This window comes from Narcine bancroftii, chromosome 5 (genome assembly GCF_036971445.1).
Source record: "Narcine bancroftii isolate sNarBan1 chromosome 5, sNarBan1.hap1, whole genome shotgun sequence".
NCBI classification, from domain to species: Eukaryota; Metazoa; Chordata; class Chondrichthyes; order Torpediniformes; family Narcinidae; genus Narcine; species Narcine bancroftii.
In genome coordinates this window covers 119,937,675-119,965,329 of record NC_091473.1, presented here as the reverse complement: position 1 = coordinate 119,965,329, position 27,655 = coordinate 119,937,675, and the positions used below count along the sequence as shown (strand labels likewise).

The 27,655-nt window shown below is 41.9% G+C and overlaps 1 protein-coding gene across 1 annotated transcript in view; it reads left to right on the top strand.

Moving 5' to 3' along the window:
* Positions 1-15,080: 15,080 nt before the first annotated feature.
* Positions 15,081-27,655, top strand: part of LOC138765326 (G-protein coupled receptor 54-like) — a 38,636-nt gene continuing 26,061 nt past the window's right edge. Inside the window, exons 1-5 of the mRNA XM_069942370.1 lie at positions 15,081-15,259; positions 15,372-15,485; positions 15,601-15,625; positions 15,711-16,083; positions 26,526-26,650. Coding sequence (XP_069798471.1) covers positions 15,081-15,259; positions 15,372-15,485; positions 15,601-15,625; positions 15,711-16,083; positions 26,526-26,650 — 816 coding nt within the window. The remainder of the gene's footprint in view (positions 15,260-15,371; positions 15,486-15,600; positions 15,626-15,710; positions 16,084-26,525; positions 26,651-27,655) is intronic.

Genomic DNA, 27,655 nt, shown 5'->3' with positions numbered 1-27,655 from the left:
CACACAATATTACACATTTTAAATCCCATCCCTTATCATTAAATATGATTGTCTATTAAATGATTGTACAGTATATATAATCAGCATGGTAGCTGACACACCACATCTCAAAATGATTTGGGAAGGGGATTAAATGCAACAACTCTACACTGTCCCATGTATGAATAAAAAAAAATAGTCCAGTGTAGACAGACTGAATTGGAAGCATAAACTGAAAACGCAACAAATAAGAGATTAGTCAGTATGTATTAAGAGAACTCAGTAAGAAGCATTTCACCTTCCATCAGGACTGGAAAATGTTACCGATGAACAGTGTTTTTTTTAAAAAAAAAATGTGTGTGTGGGGTGGGGGGGGGAAAGAATAACAAATACAAACCTACACATAAATGTCTGAAGGACAAAATCAAGGATGATAAAGATGGAGAATATTCTGCCCTTTGAGTGTAATCCTGTGTTCAGATCATGGCTGATCGGTATTTGCATTATTTACCCACCTTTCCATTTCCCATGATATTTCAGTATCTTGGTTAATGAGACAGGATTAGAATATGAATTGCGAAATTAGGGCAGTTGGAAAGAGAGAATGCAAATAAATGAATGGAAAAAAGTTAAAAATGTAGGGCTGTAGAAAATGTCCAGCAGAGCAGGCAGGTTTTGACACAAATGGAACAAACAAGTTACCTGAGAGTTTGGTATTGAAGGATGCAATGTGGTCAGACAGAAAATGAGGTTTTTTTCTCAAGCATAAATTAGTCTTGTTGTAACAGTGCAGGAGATTGCCAATATATTGGTTGAAATGTAAAAAAAAAAATGATGGAATTATTGTCTGTTTTTAGATTTCCAGTGCATTCTTTTAATCTACAGATATTATGGATTTATAGCCTCTAACTGACTATGGTCTTTATTTTTGCAAGTTGTTCAATATAATGCCAAATTCTAATGTTATCGGAACAAGACTGAAAAACAATTTAAAGTGTATAAAGTTTTCCAGTATTTCCTAATACTCAAAATGGTGGATGCTACACAAATCTGGTTCTTGGTGAAGAGTGAATTGTGAACAAGGCGAAACATTGATTGCAATTGAATGGACTGACTTGAACACTTGATCCATTGCAAACATGAGAATCTGTCATTCAAAGACATCAAGAACAATTGGCATATGTGCATCCAAACTTTTGGTACTCTGGATGATACTGTATATTTCATATGGACACAGTTTACAATAACCAATTTTAACTTCTAATGCGAAATGACTAGCTTTGAAAATTTAATTTGCTCATGCATTATAAATCTAAATATTGCAATAATTCAACATTAAAAAAATAAATATTTAATTTCTGTTGCAGAGTCAAAAGTAAATGGAATGTTAAGGAAAGCCCTGAAATTAAAATCAGTGAGTGGTGGTGGTTTCTTACTCATGTTAAAAAGCGGCTGAATGTTCATTTCACAAATGATCAAAAATAAGAAAGGTAACAACTTATCTGTGGGTGTCCGTCTGTCTGTATCTATCTGCCTATCTTTGTGTGTTGAAATCTGTAAAAGGGAGGAATAGGAGCGAACTTATTTAATGTCTGATAGTAGGTATCTATTAAAGAATGCAGATATGGTTTTGTGTGAAAATGTTTCTATATGTTCCTCTTGTGAAAGTTCTTCCCTATCCTCCTTGCATGTTTTGGTGGAGTACCAATTTGGAATGCTCTTCAACCACTTATTAGATAATACCTGTAATTATCAATTTTAAAGAACAGTCTATAATACTTACAAACTGAATAATTCAAGATAACCTATTGATCCAGTAAGCAGCCAGGTCCATACTGAATATCAAGGTTATCATCTATTGGAAAGAGTCAATGAACATAGAATTTGACTAACCATTAAAAACATGGTTCACAGGACCAGAGGTCAAGACCCTGCCCACACAGTAAGTACCTTTGGTTAAGAAAATAGCTCTATGTGCTTTTAAGATAGGGCCAGTTTATGCACTTATTTTGAATGCTGATCTGTTTTCTATTTAGAACAAAATAAATTTAGATTGGCTATTTGCTATTTTTTCTCAGGACAAATTAGGTTAAATGATCCTGAGTTGCAAAAGGCAGCACTTTAAGTTACAAAAGTTTTTAAAAATCTAGTATATTTTGGTGTATAAGTTGACCGGCAGATAAGTTGGCTCCCCATTTTCAGCCTCATTTTCATGGTTTTATCATATTATCGGGAGTATAAAGTCGAAACTCCATCCCAAAAATTGCGAGGATGAGCTGTTGGGCGTTGGCTGAGGGTGGTTGTTATCACGGAGGCTCTCCAAAACGACGGAAGTGTGAAGCGAGTTTTAAATTGAAAGTGATTGAAATGGCCAAGAAATCTAGCAACTGAACTGCTGCAAAAATGTTGATATAAACGAGAAGTTGGTAAGAGATTGGAGGAAGAAAGAAGAGACTTTAAGAAAAATACCAAAAAGGCAATGTTCGAGGAGAAGAAAAGTCACCCGTTGGACAGAGTTGTAAAATCATGTCACAGAATGGGTATGTGAGCAGAGGCAAGATTGCTATGCGGTCACAAGAAATAAAAAAAAAACTTTGCCTGAAAGGACAAAGTCAAAATTGAGGCTACAGTGCAACTGTTTCATGAACAGGAAAAATCTGGCATTATGACAAAATGGAAAAAAAAATGCTCAGAAACTACCAAAAAATCTTGATCATAAAGCTGTAAGTTTTCACCAATTTATTATATGTAACCAGCAGAAACACCAGTTTGCATTGGAAAATACTGGAAACATGGACAAATCCCCTATGAATTTTGACATGATAAGCAATAGAACAGTGGAATGGAAAGGTGTGAAAACTGTAAACCAGAAGTACAGACCACGGAAGGACCAGGTTTACCGTGGTGGTATCGTGCATGTCTGACGGGATGAAGTTAAGACCCATCGTAATCTTCAAGCACAAACTTAAACCTAAAATAAATTTCTCAGCAGGTATTTGTGTACACTTTCATGAAAAAAAATGGATGGATGAAAATGGTGTAAAGCTATGGATAGACAATGTGTGGAACAGGCAGTTTACACAAAGAACGGAGTTTGCTGGTCTGGGATATGTTTCGTAGCCACTTACTGAGAACACTAAAAGTAGATTAACATTAAATACAGTGGAACCCCATTATAATGTGATAGCTTGGGTCCAAAAAATTGTGAAAAAGTGAGGTTGCACTAAATTAGAGTTTCACTGTTGTACAGTATATACACAGTATATAGTTAGAGAAGTGGGGACAGTTTGACAACTGCAACAGATGACCAGAGGGCAAGAATTTGGGGCACGTTTCACAAACATTTCTATGACTGATACCACCTGCATTGAATTCGCCCATCGTTATTGAATGAAGATCTACCGGGACCCATGCCTGAAGAGGGCGCACAAAATCAGTGAACCGGTGCGGACTCGAAAGGCCAACATGGCCTGTTTCTGCTCCATAAATGGTTATATGGTTATATGGCACTGGCACATTGATGGGGCTGGAAGCCATTGCAGTGGGTAGGGGAGGAATGGGGAATCTGAATCCACCAAGTGGGGGGAAACCTGTTTCAGCGGCTGTGGACTGATTCAGTGACCTTGTCTGTTGAACCTGAACTGCATTGCACAAACCTTCTGATTGCCAGGTTCCCCAAAACAGCTTTTGGCGGTGCATGTCTGAACTTTGTTGTGACTTCGGTGTCCGAACACCCTTCATCCCCTCACTTAGAGTCTCCGCAAAGTTTGTCTTTAAAATTTTGCATGATCTCCCCACCATGAAAAATATGTTGGATCTGCTGTGTATGCAGGTCATCTTGCAAAGATAAGATAAACATTACTTATCTTAATCATTTAGATGCACCACTTCTAGTCATGTGACATGCCACTTTTGGTGTATGCACTAAAGGTTGGCCATCCCTGATAATTCATCTTTTAAAATGGGCTCGCTTAACGTCCTATCTCAAAGAACAGAGCACAGACGTTAAGCAATGTATACCTTGTATATATCAGCGTCCAGTGACCCATCATACTATATCTGAATTCATATTAAATCAGCGCAAAAAATAAAGTTTCTCTGTAATACTTACATGGCATTTATCCCAGGTGGTTTGACGTCTCCATTGCAACCTCTAGATGTCTGCCTGAACAAGCTATTCAAAGACCATAAGCGTGAAGAATTGAATACATGATGACGAGTGCAGAAAAATCGTTCACAAAAGGCGGGAAATGCGTGCTGCATCACTTGATGTTCTCTGCGACTGTGCTCAAAACATGGGATAAAGTGAAAGTCTTCTTTCTTTGGCTTGGCTTCGCGGACAAAGATTTATGGAGGGGGTAAATGTCCACATCAGCTGCAGGCTCGTTTGTGGCTGACAAGTCCGATGCGGGACAGGCAGACACAGTTGCAGCGGTTGCAGGGGAAAATTGGTTGGTTGGGGTTGGGTGTTGGGTTTTTCCTCCTTTGTCTTTTGTCAGTGAGGTGGGCTCTGTGGTCTTCTTCAAAGGAGGTTGCTGCCCGCCGAACTGTGAGGCGCCAAGATGCACGGTTTGAGGCGATATCAGTATGGCATCTCTTGTGCAATGGATGGCACAGAAGATGATTTACTGTGGGACACTGATGACGAAGTTGAAGCCGCCACATCAGATACAGACTGGGACCCATATAATGACTTTTTAAACAGTGGGACTATGGATGCACTTGCCAAGATCTTTGCCTCAGACGATGAGAGTGATTTTGAAGGATTCTAAATGTGTGGGTTTTTTTCCCAATAATATGCTGATAGCTTGAAAATTTGTTGTAGTTGTTTTAATTTGGTTTTTCAAGGGTCGACTTGTACGCTGAATCAGGGTTGAGTGGTTTTTTTTTTTAGTTGAATTTAAGGACTCAAAAGTATATCCGGCATAGAAGTGGACCGCCACGCCCCCCACCTCCATTTTTGAGGGTTTCAAGACTCCACTTGTACGCTAAAATTTATGGTATTTGAGTATTTCTGTGAATTATTTAAAGATGCTTTTGTAATAATCAAAACATATTGGAAATGTGGGCATGCATGCATAATATAATGCCTTCAAATAAGTATGCAAGTATGTCTGATTTATACATAACATACATGAATCAAGCTACAATAAACTTATTATCAAGGAGTCTGATGATCTTCGAGAGCTGAGTTAATAAGTCTGGTCAAAGTTAAGGGCCGGATTTTCCAATGGTTTTCAAACTTTTTCTTTCCACTCACACGCCACCTTAAGTAATTCCTATCCCATTGGTCCTCTATGATTAGTAAGGGATTATTTAAGGTGGTATGTGAGTGAGGAAAAAAAAAGTTGAGAACCTTTGTTCTAGATCCAATTGTTACTGATATGTTTTGCTTGAGAAAAATTGTCATTGGCCCATTTCCTTTGGAGTTATGAAACCATGCACATAACGAGTCAATTAGGTACGATTAAAATGGTGGTTTTCTTTCCACTCACATACCATCTTAAGTCTGATGGTGGACGAGTAGCAGCTGTTCCTGAACCTGCTGATGGCAGCAGCAAGAACAGAGCGTGTGCTGGGTGGTGTGGATCTTTGATGATTGCTGCTGCTCTCTGATGGCAGCACTCCCTGTAGATGTTCTCGATAATAGCCAGGGTTTTGCCTGTGATGTCCTGGGTGTATCCACTACCTTCTGGAGGGCTTTCTGCTCAGGGTCAGTGCACTTTCCACCACACATCTTTAGAAATTTTTCAGGGTTTCTGGTGTCATACCAAACCTCCGCAAACCCCTGAGTTAGTGTGAGCAGTTCCTTTGGTTGTTTTGCATTCTCACTGCCTGTGGAAAGAAGCTGTTCCTCAGCTGGGGGTGCTGGCTCTGATACTCCTGTATCTCTTTCCTGATGGGAGCAGCTGAAAGATGCTGTGTTCAGGGTGGAAGGGATCCTCAATGATTTTGCATTCCCTCTTCAGACAACAATCCCAGTAGATCATATTAATGTGGGGGGGGGGGGGTGCAGGGGGAGGGAGACTCCCATGATCCTCTCTGCCATTCTTATGGTCCTATGGATTGACCACCAGTCCATTTCACTGCAGCAACCACGCCACACTGAGAGAGATACAGCCGGCCAGGACACTTTCAATAGAGTTCCTATAGCAGGTTGACATAATGGAGGCCAGTAGTCCTGGCCGCTTCGGTCTTCTTAGGAAGTGCAGTCGTAATTGTGCCTTCTTGACAAGTGGGGAAATGTTGTCACTAAGGAACAATGCTTTCCATTCTGTCCACCACAGAGTGATGTGTTATGAGGGTAGTCGTACCTGGTCTTCCTTAAGTCCAAGTTCATCTCCTTTGTCTTGTCTACATTAGGCCTTTTTTATGGTGCAACCCCACTTTAAACCCAGCTCAATGGAAAAAAAAGGTGATTTACCTTTTTATGGAGAAAGCCTATAAGGCAGATCCAGCATTGCCTTCATAGAGCAGTGCTGGGAGCTGTCTTCTGGAGCTGAGGGAGGCGGGGATGAGTGTGCAGTAGCACAGCCTGTCGCCGTGTCATCACCCATACATACCAGCAAGTGAAAAATTAAAATGGACATTCCCTCCTCTCAAAAGAACAAAAGACTTTAGCCATCTTAATATGAACAGAGTAGTAATGTGATTGATGTGAATAATAAGTATCTGAACACACTGAGCACTTTAAAATTTCCGCTCCTGGGTCGTAGGCTGACGACATCATCATGATGTCATCAGCCCTCCTCTCGCAACCGCTTTCAGTGGCATTACCTTCATGGAGGAGGTGGAGAGAGTCGCTCCACCTCTGAGTGTACCCCACTAGGCGGATTAGAGTTTGGCCACTGAATTCACCCTTGGAACTTTCTTGAAGTGAAGTAAAGGTGGAGAATATCTGCATTTACACTCGCTTTTTTTCCTCCCCACTATAAAAGGCCTATTGAGACTTGCGTTGTTACTCATGAGATTTTCCCCCTCTTAGATTTTTTAAATCTTGCTAAAATACAATTCTGCTAAAGATAACAATCACATTTTAATTTCTCTTTTGTTAGAAATATAGTAATTTTACTTCACCTAATATAAAGAGTGAAACAGGAAAATGTAAAGTTTCTATTCCTTCTGCTTTTGATGTACAAGAATAAAATGGGAGTAATTCTTTAAGTGCATTCATAGGCTTTGGAGTTGAAAAGTTTTCTTTGCCATTAAATCAGTATGCTGTTGAGAGCGCTCTTTCTTTGACTCTATAGAGCATTTTTACAAAAATGTTAAAACATTAATTCATTATCCATTATTGTAAAGTTATGGTAAACAACAGTAAATCCAGGGATTTTAAAAAAAAAGTACATTTAAGGGATGAGGCCGTCATCAGCAGATATTACCTTTATTATCTAGACATACAAAATTAATTTTCTTGGAAAAGTACTATTGAAACACATCCTTGAATATTTGCGACACTCTGGTGAAGGTAAACCTGCAATGCTTTAAAGTGGAAAGTTTCAGCAACAATGAAAAATTGGTAATGTTGTAGCTGGTTGCTACAGAGGTGACCCCAGCGTGATCACCACTGGAGCTGGCTGCTACAAGCGATGGCTCTGCGGAGCCTATAGCGCAGGAGAAGTTGTAGCTGCATGCAGGTTTGCTCAGAAAGAACACGCTGTTCCCAGAAAGAATGACACAAACCCAGTTGAGTGTCGTTAACACTGAGCTTTATTGGGCTTACAGTCCTGCTTTTATTCTCAAGCTGAGGGGTGTGGTCAAAACCCTCTCAGCGCTGATTGGTGTGTTTGAGATCTGCTTTCCCTGATAGGCCATATAAGCTCTTTTGGTTGTGGCCAATTGGAGGGCAGCGCTGTGGGCCTCGTGCAGTCTGTTGGATCATTGCGTTCGTCCTTCATTTTGTGAAGCCCCGTGGGGGAGCTGTGAAGGGCTGCCACAATGTACTTCCAAGAAAACAGAGTGTGTTGTTTAATCTACACTCTCCAGGCAAAAGAAGAATATTCCATTGCACTCATGACTGTTGTATTGTATCTAATGGAAAGGCTTCAGAGATCCAGGAGCCCAGTCAAATGTCCATTTGTTAACTATTTATTCAGCTGGTCTAGTTAATTTTCTGGTTAATGGCAGAAGACTTATCTTGGGGAGGTGGCTAGATTCTCTTTTGTTGGGGATGGTCACTGGCTGGACAAGTTACAAATGTTACTTGTCACTTATAAATGCATTCTTGAATTCTTGGTCTTGGGTGCCCATGTGGACTGAACTGAGGGATGTTGATCCATGGACAGAGAAAGTGAGGGACACAGCACTTTAGGTGAATAAATAGTCTCAAAGAAGCCAATGAGCTCTACACATAGGGCTGCTAGGACAATGAAATAGTAAGCAAGTTCATTCAGGTCCTATATTTCATAAATTTGGAACGAAAAAAGAGGTAGAATTGGCAAGAAGCTGTCAAACTGCTACAAACATTCACTCGGTAAGCGTAGAGCTACTTCAGGGATATAAAATAATGAAGGATTTTAGTTGGGACAGGAAATAAATGAAAATAAGGGAGTGATTGCCAGTTCGAAAGGACCATGGCGATTGGAGATAGTTTGGACAATACTGCCATTAGCACATGTATTGGGGACTGGAATGTGCATGTCCATTAAATGCCATATCTATTAGTCTTTGTGATAACTAAGATCTAAAGCTGTGACTAAAAATACTGAGAATTCACAAAGATTCCACAACTGAATAGTAATTGTTCCCTTGTGTCTCCATCTTCACAAATGAAACCCACACAGTATACAATGAGAAATGAAGGCATATGAATGTGTCTTGTATTCTATACTTATAGAAAGTAGAGTTTTAAAAAATCTCACAAAATAAAAGAATCAACCAGATAATGCATCAAATAGAAAGCTCTTCATTTTCAGTTACCTACTTATTTTTGAACTGATTGGGCAACAGTTTTTTTAATTGGAATGCTGATTAAATTTGCCCATTAGCCAATCACTTTAGCTTTCGGCTCAGATTATAAATGTCATCCGATTTATTATTGTTTGCCCTAACCCAAAATTTTCCAGCACCTTAAATAGAAAATCCCATTCTAGTCTGTCAAAAGCTTTTTCCACATCACGGGCCACAGCAACATGCAAATCATCTCTTTGAGCCAGATGAATTTTGCTGAGCAATCTGCTTACATTATCTGCAGATTGTCTCTTTTGGACAAAGCCTGTTTGATCTGCTTTGACAAATACTTTGCCAATCTATTTGCCAAGGCTTTGGCAATAATCTAATAGTCCAAATTCAGTAATGATGTGGGTCTATAAGATGACGGTTTCAATGGATCCCTATCTTTTTTAGTTATCACCATAATTATTGATGTTGAAAAAGATTCTGGGAGGGCATGGACTACACTGCTTGATGCAATACCTCCATAAAAAGAGATATTAAATGATCTTTACATTCTTTATAAAATTCAGGGGGAACCCATCTTCTCCCAAGGATTTACTAGTTTGTAAAGAGGCTTGAGTAAAGTGAGCACTTAGACCTCTTTGTTCTTTTGGATTCAAACTTGTAAGGTCCAATGCTCTATTTTATTCTCATTTCCTAATGGTTGCGATTTATATAATTTAACATAAAATCATTTGAAAGCTTCATTAATGTCTTGTGGTTTATAGGAAATCCTGTGTTGTTCAGTTTAATTGCATTTATCATTCTGGAGATCTGTTTTGCTTTCAACTGCCAGGAGAGGACCTTAAGGAACTTTTCACCTCACTCATAGCACTTTTATTTAGTTCTAATTATCATTTTTTCTGTTCTGCAAGTTTGCAATGTATTGTACTTGAGCTTTTTGTTATTTAATTGCCTACAATTTTCCTCAGAGCCCATTTGTTGAAGATCTTTTTCCAAATAACATATCTCCTGCTCCAATTCTCCCAATTCCTTCATATATTCCTTTTTAATCCTAGAGGTATAACTAATTATTTGTCCTCTTAGGTGTGCTTTCAATGTTTCCCATAAAATAAATTTATCAGTAGTTGAATTACAGTTATTCTCAGAGGAATGATCTGCTAACAGTCTCACCTTGTATTCAGCTTTCATGATCCTACCCTACATTTGGGCTGAAGCCAAAAATAAATCTATCTGGGAATCATATTGTCCTGAATAAAAAGAATAATCCCTTTTCGTGGATGGACTCTTCTCCAGATGTCCACTAAATTCAGCTAACTCATTAATCCCAAGGTAGGCTTCACAATTGACCTGAATCTGGATTGAGATAAAAATTAAAATCCCCACCCACCAATATATCTCATCTGCATCTGCCAATTTAAAAAAAAATTGTCATCAATAAATTTCATTTATTTGCAAATTTCATTTCATTTGTTTGCAAATTTCATCAGATTCCCATTATCCAGATACACTAGACAGGGTTGTCCATTATCTCCAGGTCTCTTTATCCCCCACTATAAAACATAAGATTATTTTATTTGCTGATGATGTATTGATATATCTGACAGAGCCAGCATCCTCATTATAAAACGGGAGAATTATGGGATAGTTTTGGGTTATAAAGTCAATTGGGGGGAAAAGTGAAATTATGCCACTTATGGGAGGGAATTATAATCAAATGCAGAGAAATTCACAATTTAAGTGGCTGCTAAATGGTATAAAATATTTAGGGATAAAGATAGATAGTAACCTACAGAATTTATATAAGTTGAATTATCTTCCCTTGCTTCAGAGAATATTGTTGGCAGTGTCAATTGTATAAAAATGAATGTGTTGCCAAGAACCCAATATCTCTTCCAGACATTACCGATACCATGACCTCAAAGGTTTTTTCGAGACTTAAACAAAAGCATCCGGAAATTCCTCTGGAAGGGCAAGTCACCCAGAGTCTCTATTAATAAATTATCATGGGATTATGAGATGAGAGATTTGAAGCTCCCTCTGTGACAGAGAAGGTGAGCCTTCTTGGGCAAAAATAGAGCTGCATAAGGTTGGAGAGGATAGCAGAAGATTCAATATATAAATAGAATTCAAAATTAATTTTGGGTGTCAAAGAAGCCTCCTTATTAAAATATATAATTTGTATTTGGAATAAAATAAATGATCAAATTGGGACTAAAGAAGCCCTATCTCCTAAAATGCCTCTTGCTCAAAGGGATCAGGTGTAATGAAGATTATTATGTGCAGGGGCAAGTAATGCCATTTGATCAGTTAAATATCGAATGTGGTATAATTAACAATATTATCTTCTGAAATTTTGAATTAGGATCTTATTTAAGGGACAAATTTGGCCAAATGATGACCATAGCACAATGCTGTGGACTACAAAGAAATTTATTTCAAAAGCATATTTCCTACTTCAAATGGGTACCCTGAAACAGGGGTTAGTTACATAATTCTAGACAAAAATGGGAGACAGATTTGGGAATATTGATTGTTGAAAAAAGCTGGTCCAACTTATATTGGGACAGCATGACCAATACTAATAATGTAAGGTTTAGATTGGCACAGTAGTTGTGCTGCAAAAATTACACAAATTGAAATCAGTTAAAGAAGTAACCGATCAATGTTTTAGATGCAGCAAAGCAACAAAAACTTTTTTTGCATTCAACTCAAGGTGAGGTCTTTCTAGGAAGATTTGGGAAATCTAGGACAAATCACTGAGATTCGGTTTATACAAATACTGGAATTGTTTATATTGGGAAATATAGCAGATGTAAGACCTAAAATGAGGTCAGGATATTTGTTCCTTGATTGATAAATCCAATGAAACCTTTTTTTTTTCTTTTTCTTGTCTCCTTTTCTCTCTTCAATTCTATTGACTATTTCTCTCCTTTTTTTCCCTGGGTGGATGGGAGGGGAGGGTTAGGGCTTGTTCTTATTTTTTTTCTTTCTTACTCAAAATCAACATCAAATGATAAGATTATGTTGATTTTAAAATATAAATAAAATAATCAAAAGTTTTTTAAATTGACTAGCACAGATTGTAATGGTCTTAGAATATGTGAAGGACTAAGTATAAAAGCAGAAAATGCTGGAAACACCTTTCAAGACAGTCAACATTGTATCTTTCAATGAGATTCTGACTGATCTATGATCTCAATGCCAATTCACACCATTAATTACATTCACAGAATAGCTAAAATCTCCTTTTATCTTTGATGTAGCAGCAACTAAGATCTATTTGAAATGATGAGTGGTCCAGCTAAATCACCAAATACTCACTCACTCATTGATTTAAGGATATAAATTTGAAAATCTATCTGGTTCCCTCTAGGAAAGGAAATCTGTGTCCTTACCTGAATTGTCCCACTGGTAAATTCAGGAAAGGAGTAGGTAATAACCATTTCCAACACAACAGAATCTAATCCACTAATTCTTAAAATCAATGACATTACCATTTCTGGTCCCTAACCATAAACATCTAGAGGTTATGGAACCAAAACAGAAATGCGCTAAGCATATAGATACTGTGGGCACAAGACTGAATCTTGTGACAAACAAATGTTTCTTGCCAACCATCATCAACAAGGCATTAGTGAGTGTATGTGATTGGATGACGACACTGACAACTCTCTCAAAAAACTCCACACCATCTAGGGCAAAACAAACAGTTTAATTTTGCACATGCAGGAGTCTGCAGATACTGGACTGTGAAACAAACCCCACTTTGCATGGAATAGTAAACTGGAAACTGCAGATTGAAGAGGCAAAGCAGGTGTTTAGCTTAATTGGCAGCTCATCAACCTGTCTAGATGTTCATTCCATCTACCTTGATACACAATGGCTGCAATGTATGCTCTCCATTAAATGAACTGCTAACACTCAACCAGGTTACCCCAGCAGTGTCTTCCAAACCCACAATCATTACCATCTTGTTTAATTTAAAAAAAGGACTGCCATTGTATAGCCTCAGTATGTATATGGCTCAACCCTCTTCCCCACCCCCCAACCCCAGCATTCATTCAGCATTGTGAATGAGAAATAGATCATCAGTCCTTCATCATTGCAGTGGGTAAATTCTAAACCTCCCTACCCAATAGCACTGTGGGAGTAACTTCCCCAGAAGGAATGCAATGGTTTAAGAAGACCACTCACCATGATCTTCTTATGGGTTTCAGTGGATGCTCTCTTTGCCTTTGATTCTCAAATATAAGAAAATGAATAAAAATAAAATACACTGTACTGAATATTCATTTTAAACATGGCAGTTGCACTGTAAATATAGTATAAGCCTTTATATTTTTGACACTAAATTCTACACCATGCGCAGCACCTTTCAGCTGCTGCAGCAGGCAAAGAGGTACAGGAGTATCAGAGCCAGCTGAGGAACAGCTTTTCCCACTGGATGCTGAACAACCAAAGCTGCTGCTCAAGCTAACTATCCCAGATTTTCAGATTTATTGATTTGTATATGTAAACATATATATTGTTTATCACGTGTGTTATGTCTGGTTGTGTGTCTTTGTGTTTTGCACCGAGGACCGGAGAACGCTGTTTCATTGGGTTGTACTTGTGCAATCAGATAACAAACTACACTAACTTTTAAAATAGCCATGGAAAACAATGAGATTGGTGGTGGAGGTATGGCCTGAAACCAGGTCAAGGCAGATAGCATGAGTATAAGGCAGGGCTTGGGAGAGGTAGTATGGGAGCAACTATGAGATGGGAAAAGAGTATTTAATAAATGGGAGGAATTTAAAAGGGTCAACTTATCATTTTGAGGGCGAGAATCAAAAATAGAATATTTAGGAAACCTTTGTTAATGAACGATATTGAAGGATTAATTTTTTAAAAATCTCCGATTGCTGGTGTTTGAAGTAATTATTCCCTCACAAATTTGATAGTCAGTCATTATGTTCATTTTACCCCCCCCCTCGCCCCAAAAACCCTCTCTACAAATTGAAACATGCTCTTTTACTCTTCTTGAAGAAGGATCTTCAACCCAAAATGTTGACTTTTTCCCCCATTGATGCTGACTGGGGTGGAGTGAGGATTGTGCAGAAATCTCATTTTAAAGTCAGAATCTTTACTGTCCAAATGTATACAGTTTTTGCTTTTCCCATTAATAGTTAATATTTTCCAGTTTAGATTTAGTTTTAAAGCAAATGAAGTATCAGTCCGGACAGAACTGTTAATCTGCAGGAATTATGAACTTGGAAACAAGATCAGAAGATATAATAGCAGAAGTCGGCCAATCGGCCCGTCATGTCAGCTCAAGAGCTGATCCTAATCACTCAGCCCCACTCCCAGGCTTTCTCCCCATTATCCTTGATGCCCCGTCTAATCAAAGACCTGTTCAATTTCTGTCTTAATTACACCCAATTACCCCCCTCCCCCACTTCCCTTTCCTCCCGTGGAAACAAGTTCCACAGACTTGCACCTTCTGGCTAAAGAAATTTCTCCGCATTTCTATTTTAAATTGATACCCTTTTATCCAGAAATGGTGGCCCCTCGTCCTTGACTCCCCTATGAAAATAACCAGCAAAAGTTGAGGGAAACCTAGTAATAGAAACTATAAAGGCCACTCACATTTGGAGCAATTCTTTATATTTAATATCCACACCCTTCACAATAGTTCAGAAAGCCATAAATCTCATATTCCTACTTTAACACACGATTTCTGCATAATCCCCCCCCCCCACCCCCCCATCCTTGGTCAGAGAGGTCTCCCTAGATGCTGAAATACACAAACCACACCAAGTCTTGGCGCCGTTCCCACGTGTTGTCGCTCATGACATCTATAAAGAGACCGGAGAGAAGATTCGGGGATCAAAGCTCGGTGGAGACGAGGGTGAGAACCAAACAGCTCAGAACCCCAAGATTGGGATTCAGGTAGGACCAGAGCCGCACACAGAGGAACACGGCGGGTCATGTAGCACTAGAGGGTGAAAACGTTTGGAGCCGAAACTCTTCTTCTCCCGCTGATGCCGTGGATAAGGCGCCTGCACCAGATTGAGTTTGATTTCACATTCCGGCATCTAGTCTCCTGGGCGTCTCAGGGTCGGATCAGAGAGCGTTACCGACAGATCGGAGTCTTGTAGCCACGGGACCACAGAGCCCCTGGTACTGACAGGAAGATCAGTCCCTTGGGTCAGGGCAGGAAGATGAGAGCTCCCCGTACTGGTACCAATAGATCAGAGCTTGACGCCGAAAAGGAAATCAGTGCCCACAGAGACCAGTCCCGGTACCGACTGGGATCTGTGGCTGGTAACACAGGGGATCAGATCCGCTGGTACCCACCCTCAGGGAGACCAGTCCCGGTACCGACTGGGATCTGTGGCTGGTAACGGGATCAGATCCGCTGGTACCCACCCACAGGGACACCAGGTCCCGGCACCGACTGAGATCTGTGGCTGGTAACACAAGGGATCAGATCTGCTGGTACCCACCCACAGGGAGACCAGTCCCGGCACCGACTGGGATCTGTGGCTGGTAACACAGGGGATCAGATCCGCTGTTACCCACCCACAGGGACACCAGGTCCCGGCACCGACTGAGATCTGTGGCTGGTAACACAAGGGATCAGATCCGCTGCTACCCACCCACAGGGAGACCAGTCCCGGCACCGACTGGGATCTGTGGCTGGTAACACAGGGGATCAGATCCGCTGGTACCCACCCACAGGGAGATCAGCCCCGGCACCGACTGGGTAACACAGGGGGTAAGACCCGCCGGTACCGACTGGGAGATCGGTGCCAAGAGCTGTCAAGCAGCACATACCTCCCGTGTCTCAGCTGTGGGTGAGAGATGAGAGCCCTCGGTACCGAGAGGAGAGAGTTCCGGGACGGAGAGAGATAGCAGCCGGGAATGTTGATGTGCTCAGAGATCAAGTCCAGGCCGCCCTGGAGATCCGGGACCTGACTCTTACCTGCCCGCAGGTGTGTCGGATGGAGCTGGTTACCGGGAACCCCGCTGCAGTCCCGGAGACGGACATCCCATCGGAGCTGAACGGCACCGAGCTCGGGGAGCTGCCCTTCCTGACTGACGCCTGGCTGGTGCCGCTGCTCCTCGCTCTGATCCTGCTCTTGGGGCTGGTCGGTAACGCGTTGGTGATCCACGTGGTCACCAGCCACCGGCAGATGAGGACGGCCACCAACTTCTACATCGGTGAGAGGTGGCGGGGAGAAGATCAAGGAGGAATGGACAAAGAGGAGGGATGGGAGGAGAGGAGCGGGTGGAAGATGGGCAAGGGAGAGATGGGATAGGCGAGAGGGGGCAGGGGAGAGGAGTAGAGAGGGCGGAGAGAGGAGGAGAGGGCAGGGGAGCGGTTTAGGGGAAAGGGAGGAAAGGGTGGGTAGGGGAGAGGAATGGGTAGGGCCGGGAGGGGGGTATGGGAGAGAAGAGAGGGGGCAGGGTAGAGAGCAGGTAGGCGTGAGAAGGGGACAGGAGTGTGAGGGGTAGAGGTGGTAGGGAAGAGTAGAGGGAGGAGGAGAGGGCAGGAGAGTGGTGAAGGGGAAGGCAAGCAAGAGCAGGGGTGAGAAGAGGAAAGGGTGGGTTGGGAAGGGAAAGGGTGGGTGTGTTGGGCAGGGGTGGGTGTGTTGAGTGCGAAGGAGATGGTCGGAGAAGGTGGGGAGAGAGGGAGAGGTGGAGGAGATGGCCAAGAAGAATAAAAGAGGTTGGATAGATGGTCAGGGAATTGGAAAGGAGGGATGATGATCAGGTCAGGAGAAAGGGTTGAGGGAGTGTACGGGAAGAGGAGGGAATGGGGAGATGGTTAGGGGAGAGGAGAGCAGAAGGGAAGGTGGACAGAAGAGAATAGAGTGGTGAGGTTAGGGGCCATGTGAAGAAAGTGGAAGGGAATGGTTAGGGAAGAGGAAGAGATTTGGAGGGAGAATGGGGTTGTGGGAGGAGGAGAAAGGAGGGGAAATCATTAGTGAGCTCGAGGGATGATGGAGCAGAGTAAAGGGGATGGGGTGCAAGGAGATAGAAAGAAGAGAGAATTAAAGGAAAAAGTGGATCTGAGATGGTGAGAAGGGGGATCAGAAAGAAGAAATGAACAGGGGAGAGTGATAGGAGGAAAGTCAGAGGAAGTTTGCAATAGATTGGGAGGAGATGGAGAAGAAATGTCAGAGTAGGTGCTTGAGGGGAATTGTTGAGTGGCTGTTTTGTCTGGGTGTAGTTCAAGTTTATTTTCATCTGATTGCACAAGTACAACCTGACGAAACAGCATTCTCCGGTCCTTGGTGAAAAACGTGTAGACACACAACCAGATATAACACACATACAGACAAACAATACATATGCAGGACAAATATGCAAATATAAAGATAAATATTGTTTGGTAAACATTAACTTCTCAGATGGTTAGTGTGAGCAGTTCCTTTGGTCGTTCAGCATTCTCACCATAGAGTCTGGTACTGTGGATAAGGTTTGCATGTTTAGGACAAAGATGAAGAGGAATTCCTTCACTAAACTTCACAATGTTTCATCACGGAGATCCCAGTCACTGAGTGCACAAGTCAAAGATTCCTACTTCAAAAACTCTAAACTCACTCCTGACCATCTCAGCTCCTCCACTTTCCTCCTTTCATTCCCCATCTCCTTTGCTCTGACTATTGTTCCTCTGGTTCACCAACCACTTCCCCTTCACTCTCCTCCTCTCCCTCGACATTGAGGGGATCTGAGGATATAGGGGGTTATGGGGGAATGTGGACAGGGAAGAGAAGATCAGCCATGATCCTACTGAAAGGCAGCACAGACTTGGAGATCGCTCTGCTTCCATTACTTGTATTTTTTTTAGATCTAGAGAGGCCGGAGCAAAGGAACCAAATTAGGAAAGAGGGTCCAGTTGGTTGACTGGTTCAATAAAGCAGAATGAAGGACATGTCTGAGGAGAGAAGAACATCAGACCTGGAAATACTAACCAGATCTAAGTGGGTAGAGGGTGTCATCATTAGTTTGGGACATCAGAGGATTCATTGAGAGAGTAGGAGATCATCAACTAAAAAGCATAGTGAGGGAGATGCTCTAATTGAGTGGATCATCCCTCTCACTATGCCAGTGGAGAGGAAATCACATAGACAAAATGCAATAGATGAGGATGGATGAAGTGCATGTGAAGTTTATCCTCATCTGGAAGTCCAGTTATGGCCCTGGATGAGGATGAGGGGAAAGATGTAGGTGTATAAGTGACGTACCTTCTGGGGTTGCTTGAGGGGGTAGGTGGAGAGGGAAGAGGAGTGGACCAAGAAGTTACGGAGGAAGTTTACCATCAAAAAGGAAAAAGATGTGGGAAGGCGAAGATATGGCTGCTGGAGTTGGTGGAAGTGTTGAAAACGTGTATATTCTTCTAAGGCAACCTTGTGATGCCAAGATTAAACAAAATACATGGATGGTTTTTGTTTTGAATGGTTTTAGCAAAACCGTCAGGCTTTTGGGACTTGAGTCGTAAAGCAAGACAAACCAAATTTAGTCTGTATTTCCAGGCAACCATTGGTAATTGGTCTTCACAATGTTTTTTTTTGAAATCTCGTATTTCTGCTCATTATTTTAATGGATGCTTAGACTTAATGAATTATTGCAAATGGAGTAATTTGTGCAAGTTACCAGATGCCCATTGATGGGCGAGATACCAGGTGTCTGTCACATGTGGCACTGAGACCAGGAGAGCAAAGAAAATTATCTTAACTTTTTTAAGTATATTGAAAGATCCTACACAAGACATTATAACTAAAATCACCATCACTTTCAAGCCAAATCTTTTCTAAATCATCATTGTGGATAAAAACTAAAGAACAGAGCAGTTCACTCTGCCGACTCCTGAGTGTGCAGCAAAACACAGCTCGAACCACATCATCAAGTTCGCTGACGGCACAACCATGGTGGACCTTATTGGTAAGAATAATGAGTCAGTGTAGAGTGATGAGGTGCAGTCACCAATGGACTGGTGCAGAGCCAACAACCCGCATTTGAAAGTAAATAAAATTAAAGAGATGGCTGTCGACCTCAGGAAGACCCGAGGGAATCACTGTCCGTTGACTATTAATGGCTCCACTGTTGAGGTCGTCAACAGTATCAAGTTCCTTGCAGTGCACTTAGTGGAGAATCTCATCTGGTCCTTTAACACCAGCTCCGTAGCCAAGAAAGCCCGGCAGCACCTTTACTTCCTGCGAAGGTCAAGGAAAGTTCATCTCCCACCCTCCATTCTCACTACATTCTACAGAGGATGTATTGAGAGCATCCTGAGCAACTGCATCACCGCCTGGTTTGGAAGCTATACCTCCTCAGACTGCAAGAGCCTGCAGAGGATAGTGAAGTCAGTGGAAAAGATTATTGGGGGCTCTCTTCCTACCATGACGGACATCTACAACACATGAAAGCCCTCTTGCAAACTGTTCTCCCTTCTGCCATCTGGTAGGAGGTTCTGTAGCACTCAGGCCCTTACACCCATATTGAGCAACAGCTTTTCCCCCAAGCCATCTGAAGTGCCAGTAATGAATTAGACAAAGATTATGTAGTCAAACAATAATCTTGGCTTTTATTAGCAGAAACTAATGGTACAATAATGAAAGACAATGAATGGGTACATACACAGTTATACCCAAGGGGTGTGTCTTTAACAGTAGAGGTAATGCACAGCCAATGTTAGTAAGGCAAGGCTAGCTGAAGGGAAGACTGACAGCTCAGCAGAGATTCACCACTCCATCAGGCTCCTGAATTCCTAGAACATATGTGGATAGTGTAATGAGGACTTTTACCGTATACATCTTAATATTTTAACTTCTACTTGTGTAAATTTGCTCCTTGGCCCTGGAGAAACGCAATCTTGTCTTTACTGTGCAAGCATGGTATAAAGGTGACTTCACCTGACTTGACTTAAATTATAGTCTGACTCCAGGATGAAATAAATCAGAGCAATGGGATTAAGTTCATTGCCAGCATCTTTGCAAGGGTCCATCTTCTAACCTCGTAACTAATTTAACTGAAGACAAGTGTTTGATTTATTTACGTGAAGCTGCGGGATATTATTGATGTGTGTGTGTGTTTTAAAAAAAAATCATAAATTTTAAAGTTAATTTGACTAGTGCAAAATCAACATGAGGATCTAGAGCAGTCATGCAGCCTCAGAAATGTGCAGTGTTAAATACAATTTATATATCTTCATCCAAACTGGAAGAGTAGCTGTTTGGTTATCCCATGTACAATTCTGGCACCAGTAATGGTTAATGTACATTCCAGGCTTTGTAATCTGCTATCTGAGAAGGTTTAGTCCTTTTATACAAAATTTTGAGGGCCTACGTCAATATCTATATCAGACAGGTTTTTTAAATGAATTCTGAGTGATCTTTTCCACTCACTTGCCATGAGATTCATTTCACCTTTTTGTTTTTTTTCTGTGAAGAATTTACTGATAATGAATCTGAAAACAGCAGCATTGCTGAAGCCACTGTAATGGCAGCGACACCGCTGGTGGAGACACAGGAGAATGGACAGCGGAGGCACAGCGTTACTCCGCAGGACCTTACTGTCTGATCCTGATCCGATGCTCCGAACGAGCTTTAAATGGATGCTCTGCAACCACAGAGGCCTGTACCCAAGATGGAGGTGTTTGTGTTGGGTGGCATACCATGAGGGATTGCTAACTCAAGGGGAGCATCAGACTGATGCAGGCCATCAGAAGCGGGGAGATCATTCCGCCCACCCTCCCCCCAACATTGAGAAGGAGAAGTATCGGAGACAACCCCAGAGGATGATGACCATAGCAGCAGATCTGTGAGGGGGCTCAGTGGCCGAAGTACCCAGACAGGCTGCAGATGGTAGGTGACCTGCGGTTGAAGGACTCATTGGCTGCTGGTGACTTGCTGTTGAACAACCCACACTAGGCTATAGCCTGCTGGAGACTGTTTCATGAGAACCAGATATTGGATCCAGGATTTGGGAAGGTGCTGAGGGCAAGAGGGCTCCCAGAGAGCTTCTTGATCATATTGGAGGTTTGGATCTGGAGCTTGGGTTGTGATGGCTTAACCTAGGGTAAATCCACAGACACTTAGTGTCTCTGAAGTGAGTCTCTTTTGCTTCTCTTCCTACTTTTGTTAGGGGTGCCAGGCAGAATTTCTACTTATCGCTAGTGCAAATAACTGTATTCAAGAAAAGATACATCTACAAAAGAGAGAAATGTAAACAAAGAAAGAAATGTTAACAAATTGTGCAACGCAGAAAATATTGAGTCAGTGGGTTGTGACTCTGTGGAACTTGTTGCCAATGGGGGCTGTGGAGGCGAGGCCATTGGGTGTATTTAAGGTGTAGATTGACAGGTATTTGATTAGTCAGGGCATCATGGGTTATGGGGAGAAATCCAAGGATTGGAGCTGAATGGGAGGATGGATCAGCTCATGATTAGAATAGCAGCGTAGGCTTGACGGGCCAATGAACCTACGTCTGCTCCTAGATCTTGTGATCTTGTGATAATAAATAATGTGCAAAGAGTCCTTAAATGAGTCCCTGATGGAGTTTGTCATTGACGAGTCTGATGGTGGAGGGGTAGCAGCTGTTCCTGAACCTGCTGGTCTTGTGGCACCTAGACCTCTTTCCTGATGGCAGCCGTGAGAACAGAGCATGTCCTGTGGACTCTGCCCCCTCTCCAGAAGTCAATGATCATCTCCTTCATCTTATTGACTTTGCGAGAGAGTCTGTCGTCTTGGCACCATGCCACCAGGCTTTCAATCTCCTTTCCTTATTCCGTATCGTCGTCATTTGATACCCCCTGACCAATCATGTGATGACCTTGGCCGATGTGAGGATGGAGTTGTAATGGTATTTAGCTGTAGAGTTGTGGGTGTAGAGGGAGTGTAGTAGGGACCGCATACACATCCTGAGGAGTGCCAGAATTGAATGTGATTGTGGAGGAGATGTTGTTGCCCATCTTCATTGTTGGACAAGACTTGCAGAGGGGGAGCTGACAGCTTTGATCGTGAAGTCTAGAAATGTGTTAGCTAGGGACTATGTTGTCGAAGGTGGAATTGTAGTGTATGAACAGTAGTCTAACATAGGTATCATTAGCCTCCAGATTTGAGCTGGGGAGATGGCCTCAGTTTGTCGGTAGACAAATTGAAGTGGAATTCTAAAAAATTAAAAGCTTGATTTACAATATTTGGAGTCTTAAAAGCAGTAGGTCATGAGTGGTTGATTGACAAAAAAAGTCCTCTGTCATTCAAAGAGACTGAGTGCAGACTGTGAGATCGTGTTGCTGAGCACCCTTGCTTTGTCTCCTGGAACAATGGGGACCAACCACCCAGTGACCAACCATTTCAATTCCCCATATTGACATGTCTGTGCATGGCCTCATGCACTGGCAGACTGAGGCAACCCGCAAACAGAGGAACAACCCCGAATCTATCTGGGGACCAATTTGCTGACTAACCAAGGTTTTTGAAGTTTAACATCACAAATGTCTGCAATTACACTGTGGGAACATTTTTTTAAATCTCAAGCATTAATAAGCAGTGAATTGCTGTCCTCTAGTGGTACTTTGGAAAATACCATATTGTAAACAAAACGTGATAGAAAAATTGAGCAGAGTTGACACTTGTTGAAATTAAGTACATTCAGGAAACAAGCAGGCTGTTAGACCATTTCATGGCAATACAGCAAGGAATAATTTCAGACACACCGTCTTTTCTGCCATTTTTTATACAAAATGTAATCGGGGCCAGCCCATCTGCATAAACTTACAGCTCGAGTCTATTAAACTGAGAGAGCTTATGAGAGAAATGGTCAAGTCTCTATGTTTGGTTTTTATAATACCTGTCTATCTACACCAAAATCCTCAAATACAAGACCAACGTTTTGGGATCACTTCATTAAATTTCTGAGCAATTGCATTTACAAAGAATACATGGAAATTTAACAAACTATGAAGTTAAGTTTAGGCAACTGAATTTACTTGTACTGTTATTTGGCCAGTCATTACCACTGTGCTCTTTGTTGAAATGCCTCTGTTCAATTTATTTGTTTTTATTTTCATGTAACTGTATTACTGACGTTAGCAAGTCCTGGCTTCAGGATAGGCAAAAGGGGTTAAATCTGGATTGTGGAAGATAACAACTTAATACAATAGATCATAAAGCTATCTTACACTTAAATACCTCACTTACCCATATCTAGAAAATACAAGTACCTGAGTGTGTCTAGGGAAGTGAGCTTGCAATCCCTGATGGATACCAGGAGGAGATAAATACACATAGAATCATAGAATTTTCTTCTTCTTTGGCTTGGCTTCGCGGACGAAGATTTATGGAGGGGGTAAAAAGTCCACGTCAGCTGCAGGCTCGTTTGTGGCTGACAAGTCCGATGCGGGACAGGCAGACACGATTGCAGCGGTTGCAAGGGAAAATTGGTTGGTTGGGGTTGGGTGTTGGGTTTTTCCTCCTTTGCCTTTTGTCAGTGAGGTGGGCTCTGCGGTCTTCTTCAAAGGAGGTTGCTGCCCGCCAAACTGTGAGGCGCCAAGATGCACGGTTTGAGGCGTTATCAGCCCACTGGCGGTGGTCAATGTGGCAGGCACCAAGAGATTTCTTTAGGCAGTCCTTGTACCTTTTCTTTGGTGCACCTCTGTCACGGTGGCCAGTGGAGAGCTCGCCATATAATACGATCTTGGGAAGGCGATGGTCCTCCATTCTGGAGACGTGACCCATCCAGCGCAGCTGGATCTTCAGCAGCGTGGACTCGATGCTGTCGACCTCTGCCATCTCGAGTACTTCGACGTTAGGGGTGTAAGCGCTCCAATGGATGTTGAGGATGGAGCGGAGACAACGCTGGTGGAAGCGTTCTAGGAGCCGTAGGTGGTGCCGGTAGAGGACCCATGATTCGGAGCCGAACAGGAGTGTGGGTATGACAACGGCTCTGTATACGCTTATCTTTGTGAGGTTTTCCAGCACAGAAAAAAGCCCCTTTGGCTCATTTAGATTATGCCAATCCAATTTTGTTTTGCCAAGTCCCACTGACCTACACTGATCTAATCAATAGCTTTCCAATACCTCTCCCATCCCAAATGCTTCTTAATTGTAAAAATTGAGCCTGCATTCACCACCTTAGTTCGCAGCTCATTCCACACTCCCACCACTCACTGTGTGAAGGCGTTTTCCCTCATGTCCCCCCTAAACTTTTCCCCTTTCACTCTTAACCCATGTCTTGTGGTTTGTATCTCAACTACCCTCAGTAGAAAAAGCCTATCAACATTTACTCTGTATATTCCCCTCATCATTTTAAATGCTTCTATCAAATCTCTCCTTATTCTTCTTTGCTCCAGGGAATAAAGTCCTAACCTGTTTAATCTTTCTCTGTAACTCAGTTCCTGAAGTCCGGGCAACATCCTAGTAAATCTTCTCTGTACTCTTTCTATGTTATTGATATCTTTCCTGTAGTTAGGTGACCAACATTTGGCCACACCAATGTCATATACAACTTTACCATAACATCCCAACTCTTGTTCTCAATTCTTTGATTTATGAAGCCAATATGCCAAAAGATCTCATTACAACCCTGTCCACCTGTGATGGCACTTTCAGGGAATTATATATCTGTTTTCCCAGATCCCTCTGTTCTACCGCACTCACTATGCATGTCCTTTGTTGGTTTGTCCTTCCAAAATGCAACACCTCATACTTGTCTATATTAATTTCCATCTGCCATAATTCAGTTCATTTTTCCAGCTGGTCCAGATCCCTCTGCAAGCTTTAAAAAACTTCCTCACTGTCCAAAACACCTCCAATCTTATTCTCATCTGCCAACTTGCTGATCCAATTTACCACATTATCATCCAGATCATTAATACACTATAGATGACAAACAACAATGGTTCCCAGCACCGATCCCTGAGGCACACCACTAGTCACAGGCCTCCAGTCTGAGAAGCAATCATCCACCGCTACTCTCTGGCTTCTATTGTCCAGTCATTATTGAATCCTGTTCACTTCTTCACCATGAATGCCCAGTGCCTGAACCTTTCTGGCTAACCTTCTATGTGGGACCTTGTCAGAGGCCTTAAAGTCCATGTAGACAGCATCCACAGCCTTTCCTTCTGTTTGCCATTTCTCAACTACTAAAAAAAAATAAATAAAATGGGCATGTTCTTGCATGTGTAGAAATATAACAAATGAGAACTGACTCTACATTTGAAGGGTACATGTTTAGATTAGATTAGACTAGATTCAACTTTATTGTCACTGAGCCAAGTAAAATAGAAAGCCAATGAAATATAATTAGCATCCAACCAGAAGTTAAAAAATAGTGCTATATAAAAATAACTAAGTGCAAATAAAAACAAGTGCATTGAGCAAGCAGAAGTACTGACAGTTCAATGTGAGTGTGGTACCACACAGCACTGTGATTTAAGGTTCAGCAGGGTCATTGTCTCGGGAGAAAAAGCCCTTCTTGAGCCTACTGGTTTGAGAGCGAAGGCTTCTGTAGCGACCAGTGGACAGAAGGAGAGTAAAAAGTCCATAGTTTGGGTGTGATGCATCCTTGATGATGCTTTTTGCCTTGCCCAGAGACTGTTCCTGATAGATGACCTCAATGGTGGGCAATTGGATATTGATAATCCGCTGCGCAGTTTTCACCTCCTGCTGAAGTGCTTCATGGTCCAATACAAGTCAATTGCCAAACCACACTGTCATGCCATAGGTAAGTATGCTCTCAATGGTACAGAGGTGTACTTCCTTCATGCTCCACAGGAAATAAGGGCGCTGTTGTGCCTATTTGATCAGGATGGAGGAGTTCAGGGACCAGGTGAGATCATCGGAAATGTGGACACCAAGGAATTTAAAGCTTTATACAAGTTGAACCACAACTCCATTAATGTAAATAGGGACCTGAGTGCGGTTTCCAGCATGACTGAAGTCTTCTGAGTGTTAAGTGCCAAGAATTGATGGCATACCACGTGGCCAGGTGCTGGATCTCATCCCTATAGGGGATCTCATCCCTATATGCCATCTCATCATCCACTCTGGGCACCTCATAGAATCATAACATTGTTATTGTACAGGAGATACCTAGCAGTCCCCATTCTCTACTGTTTACCCACACTCTTGCATGTTTTTCCTTTTAGAACTATAGAACCATAAAAGACGACAGCACAGAAAACAGATCCTTTAGCCCATCTAGTATGTGCCAAACTATTATTCAGCCTCATCCCATTGAACTGCACATGGGCCATAGCATTCTATTCCCCTCTCATCCACATACTGATCCAAATTTTTCTTAAATGTCAAAACTGAGCCCACATTCATTACTCATTCATTTTTCTATGAAATCCCTTTAGTCATGTATTCCAGATGACAACCAATTCCTGTCTAAAGAAATATTTCCTGACATATCCCGTGACTCACCTTAGCCAAAATTTTAAATTTGCAACCTCCGTCCTTTAACCACCTGCAAATGCTAACCGTTGATCTTTATTTATGTAATCTAAACCAGTCAAAATTGTGTAAACCTCAATCAAGTCTCCTTTCTGCAGACTCACTTATTTAACTCCCTTCAACCATGTTTCCTTGTGTCATTATAATTTCCAAATTGTGATTTTCAACCTCTTGATTTTCTTTCCTTCTGGTTGAAAGCTAACCTGGCCGCCACAGACATCATGTTCTTGGTCTGCTGCGTTCCATTTACTGCCACCTTGTACCCTCTGCCGGGCTGGATCTTTGGTGACTTCATGTGCAAGTTTGTCAACTATTTGCAACAGGTAAGCAAGAGAGAAATGTGTGGAAATGAAATGAAAAAAATAAAATCAATCGTCTTCTAGAGCGAAAAAAACCAAGACAAATGATTCATGTTTTAAGGTTTTCCAAAAGGCCGCAAGGAATAATGAAGATGGCACAGGCCATAGAGGTTAGCACTAAGATATTATGGGGCCAGCGACCTTGGTTCGAAATCAGTGCTGTCCATGAAGAGTTTGTACATTCTCCCTGTGACCTCCATGGGTTTGCTCTGGGTGCCTCAGTTTCTTCCTACCCTCCCAATTGTATAGGGATGGTGTTTTTTTTTGGGTGTTAATGAGTGACATGGATTTCATGGGCTGCAGAGGACCAGAGAGATCTGGGAATACAGACACATTGTTCCCTGAAGATGGCGTCACAGGTAAACAGGGTTGTAAAGAAAGCTTTTGCCATCTTAGCCTTCATAAATCAAAGTATTGAGTATAGGAATTGGGACGTTATGTTGAAGTTGTTTAAGACATTGGTGAGGCTAAATTTGGAATATTGTTTGCAGTTCTGGTCACCTAACTACCAGAAGGATATCAATAAGATTGAAAGAGTGCAGAGAAGATTTACTGGGATGTTCCTGGGTTTTCAGGAGTTGAGTTACAGGGAAAGATTAAACAGGTTAGGAGTTTATTCCTTGGAGCAAAGAAGAATGAGGGGAGATTTACAAGGTTACGAGAGGTATAGACAGAGTAAATGCAAGTAGGCTTTTTCTACTTAGATTGGGGTAGATAAATATGGGAGGTCATAGTTTTAGGCTGAAAGGGGAAAGGTTTAGGGGGAACATTAGGGGCAAGTTCTTCACTCAGAAAATGGTGGGAGTGTGGAATGAGCTGCTAGCTGGAGTGGTGAATGCAGGCTCGATCTTAAGTTTTAAGAATAAATTGGATAGATACATGGACGGGAGAAGTCTGGAGGGTTATGGAATGGGAGCAGGTCAACGGGGCAGGTGAAATAATGGTCGGCACAGACTAGTAGGGCTGAAT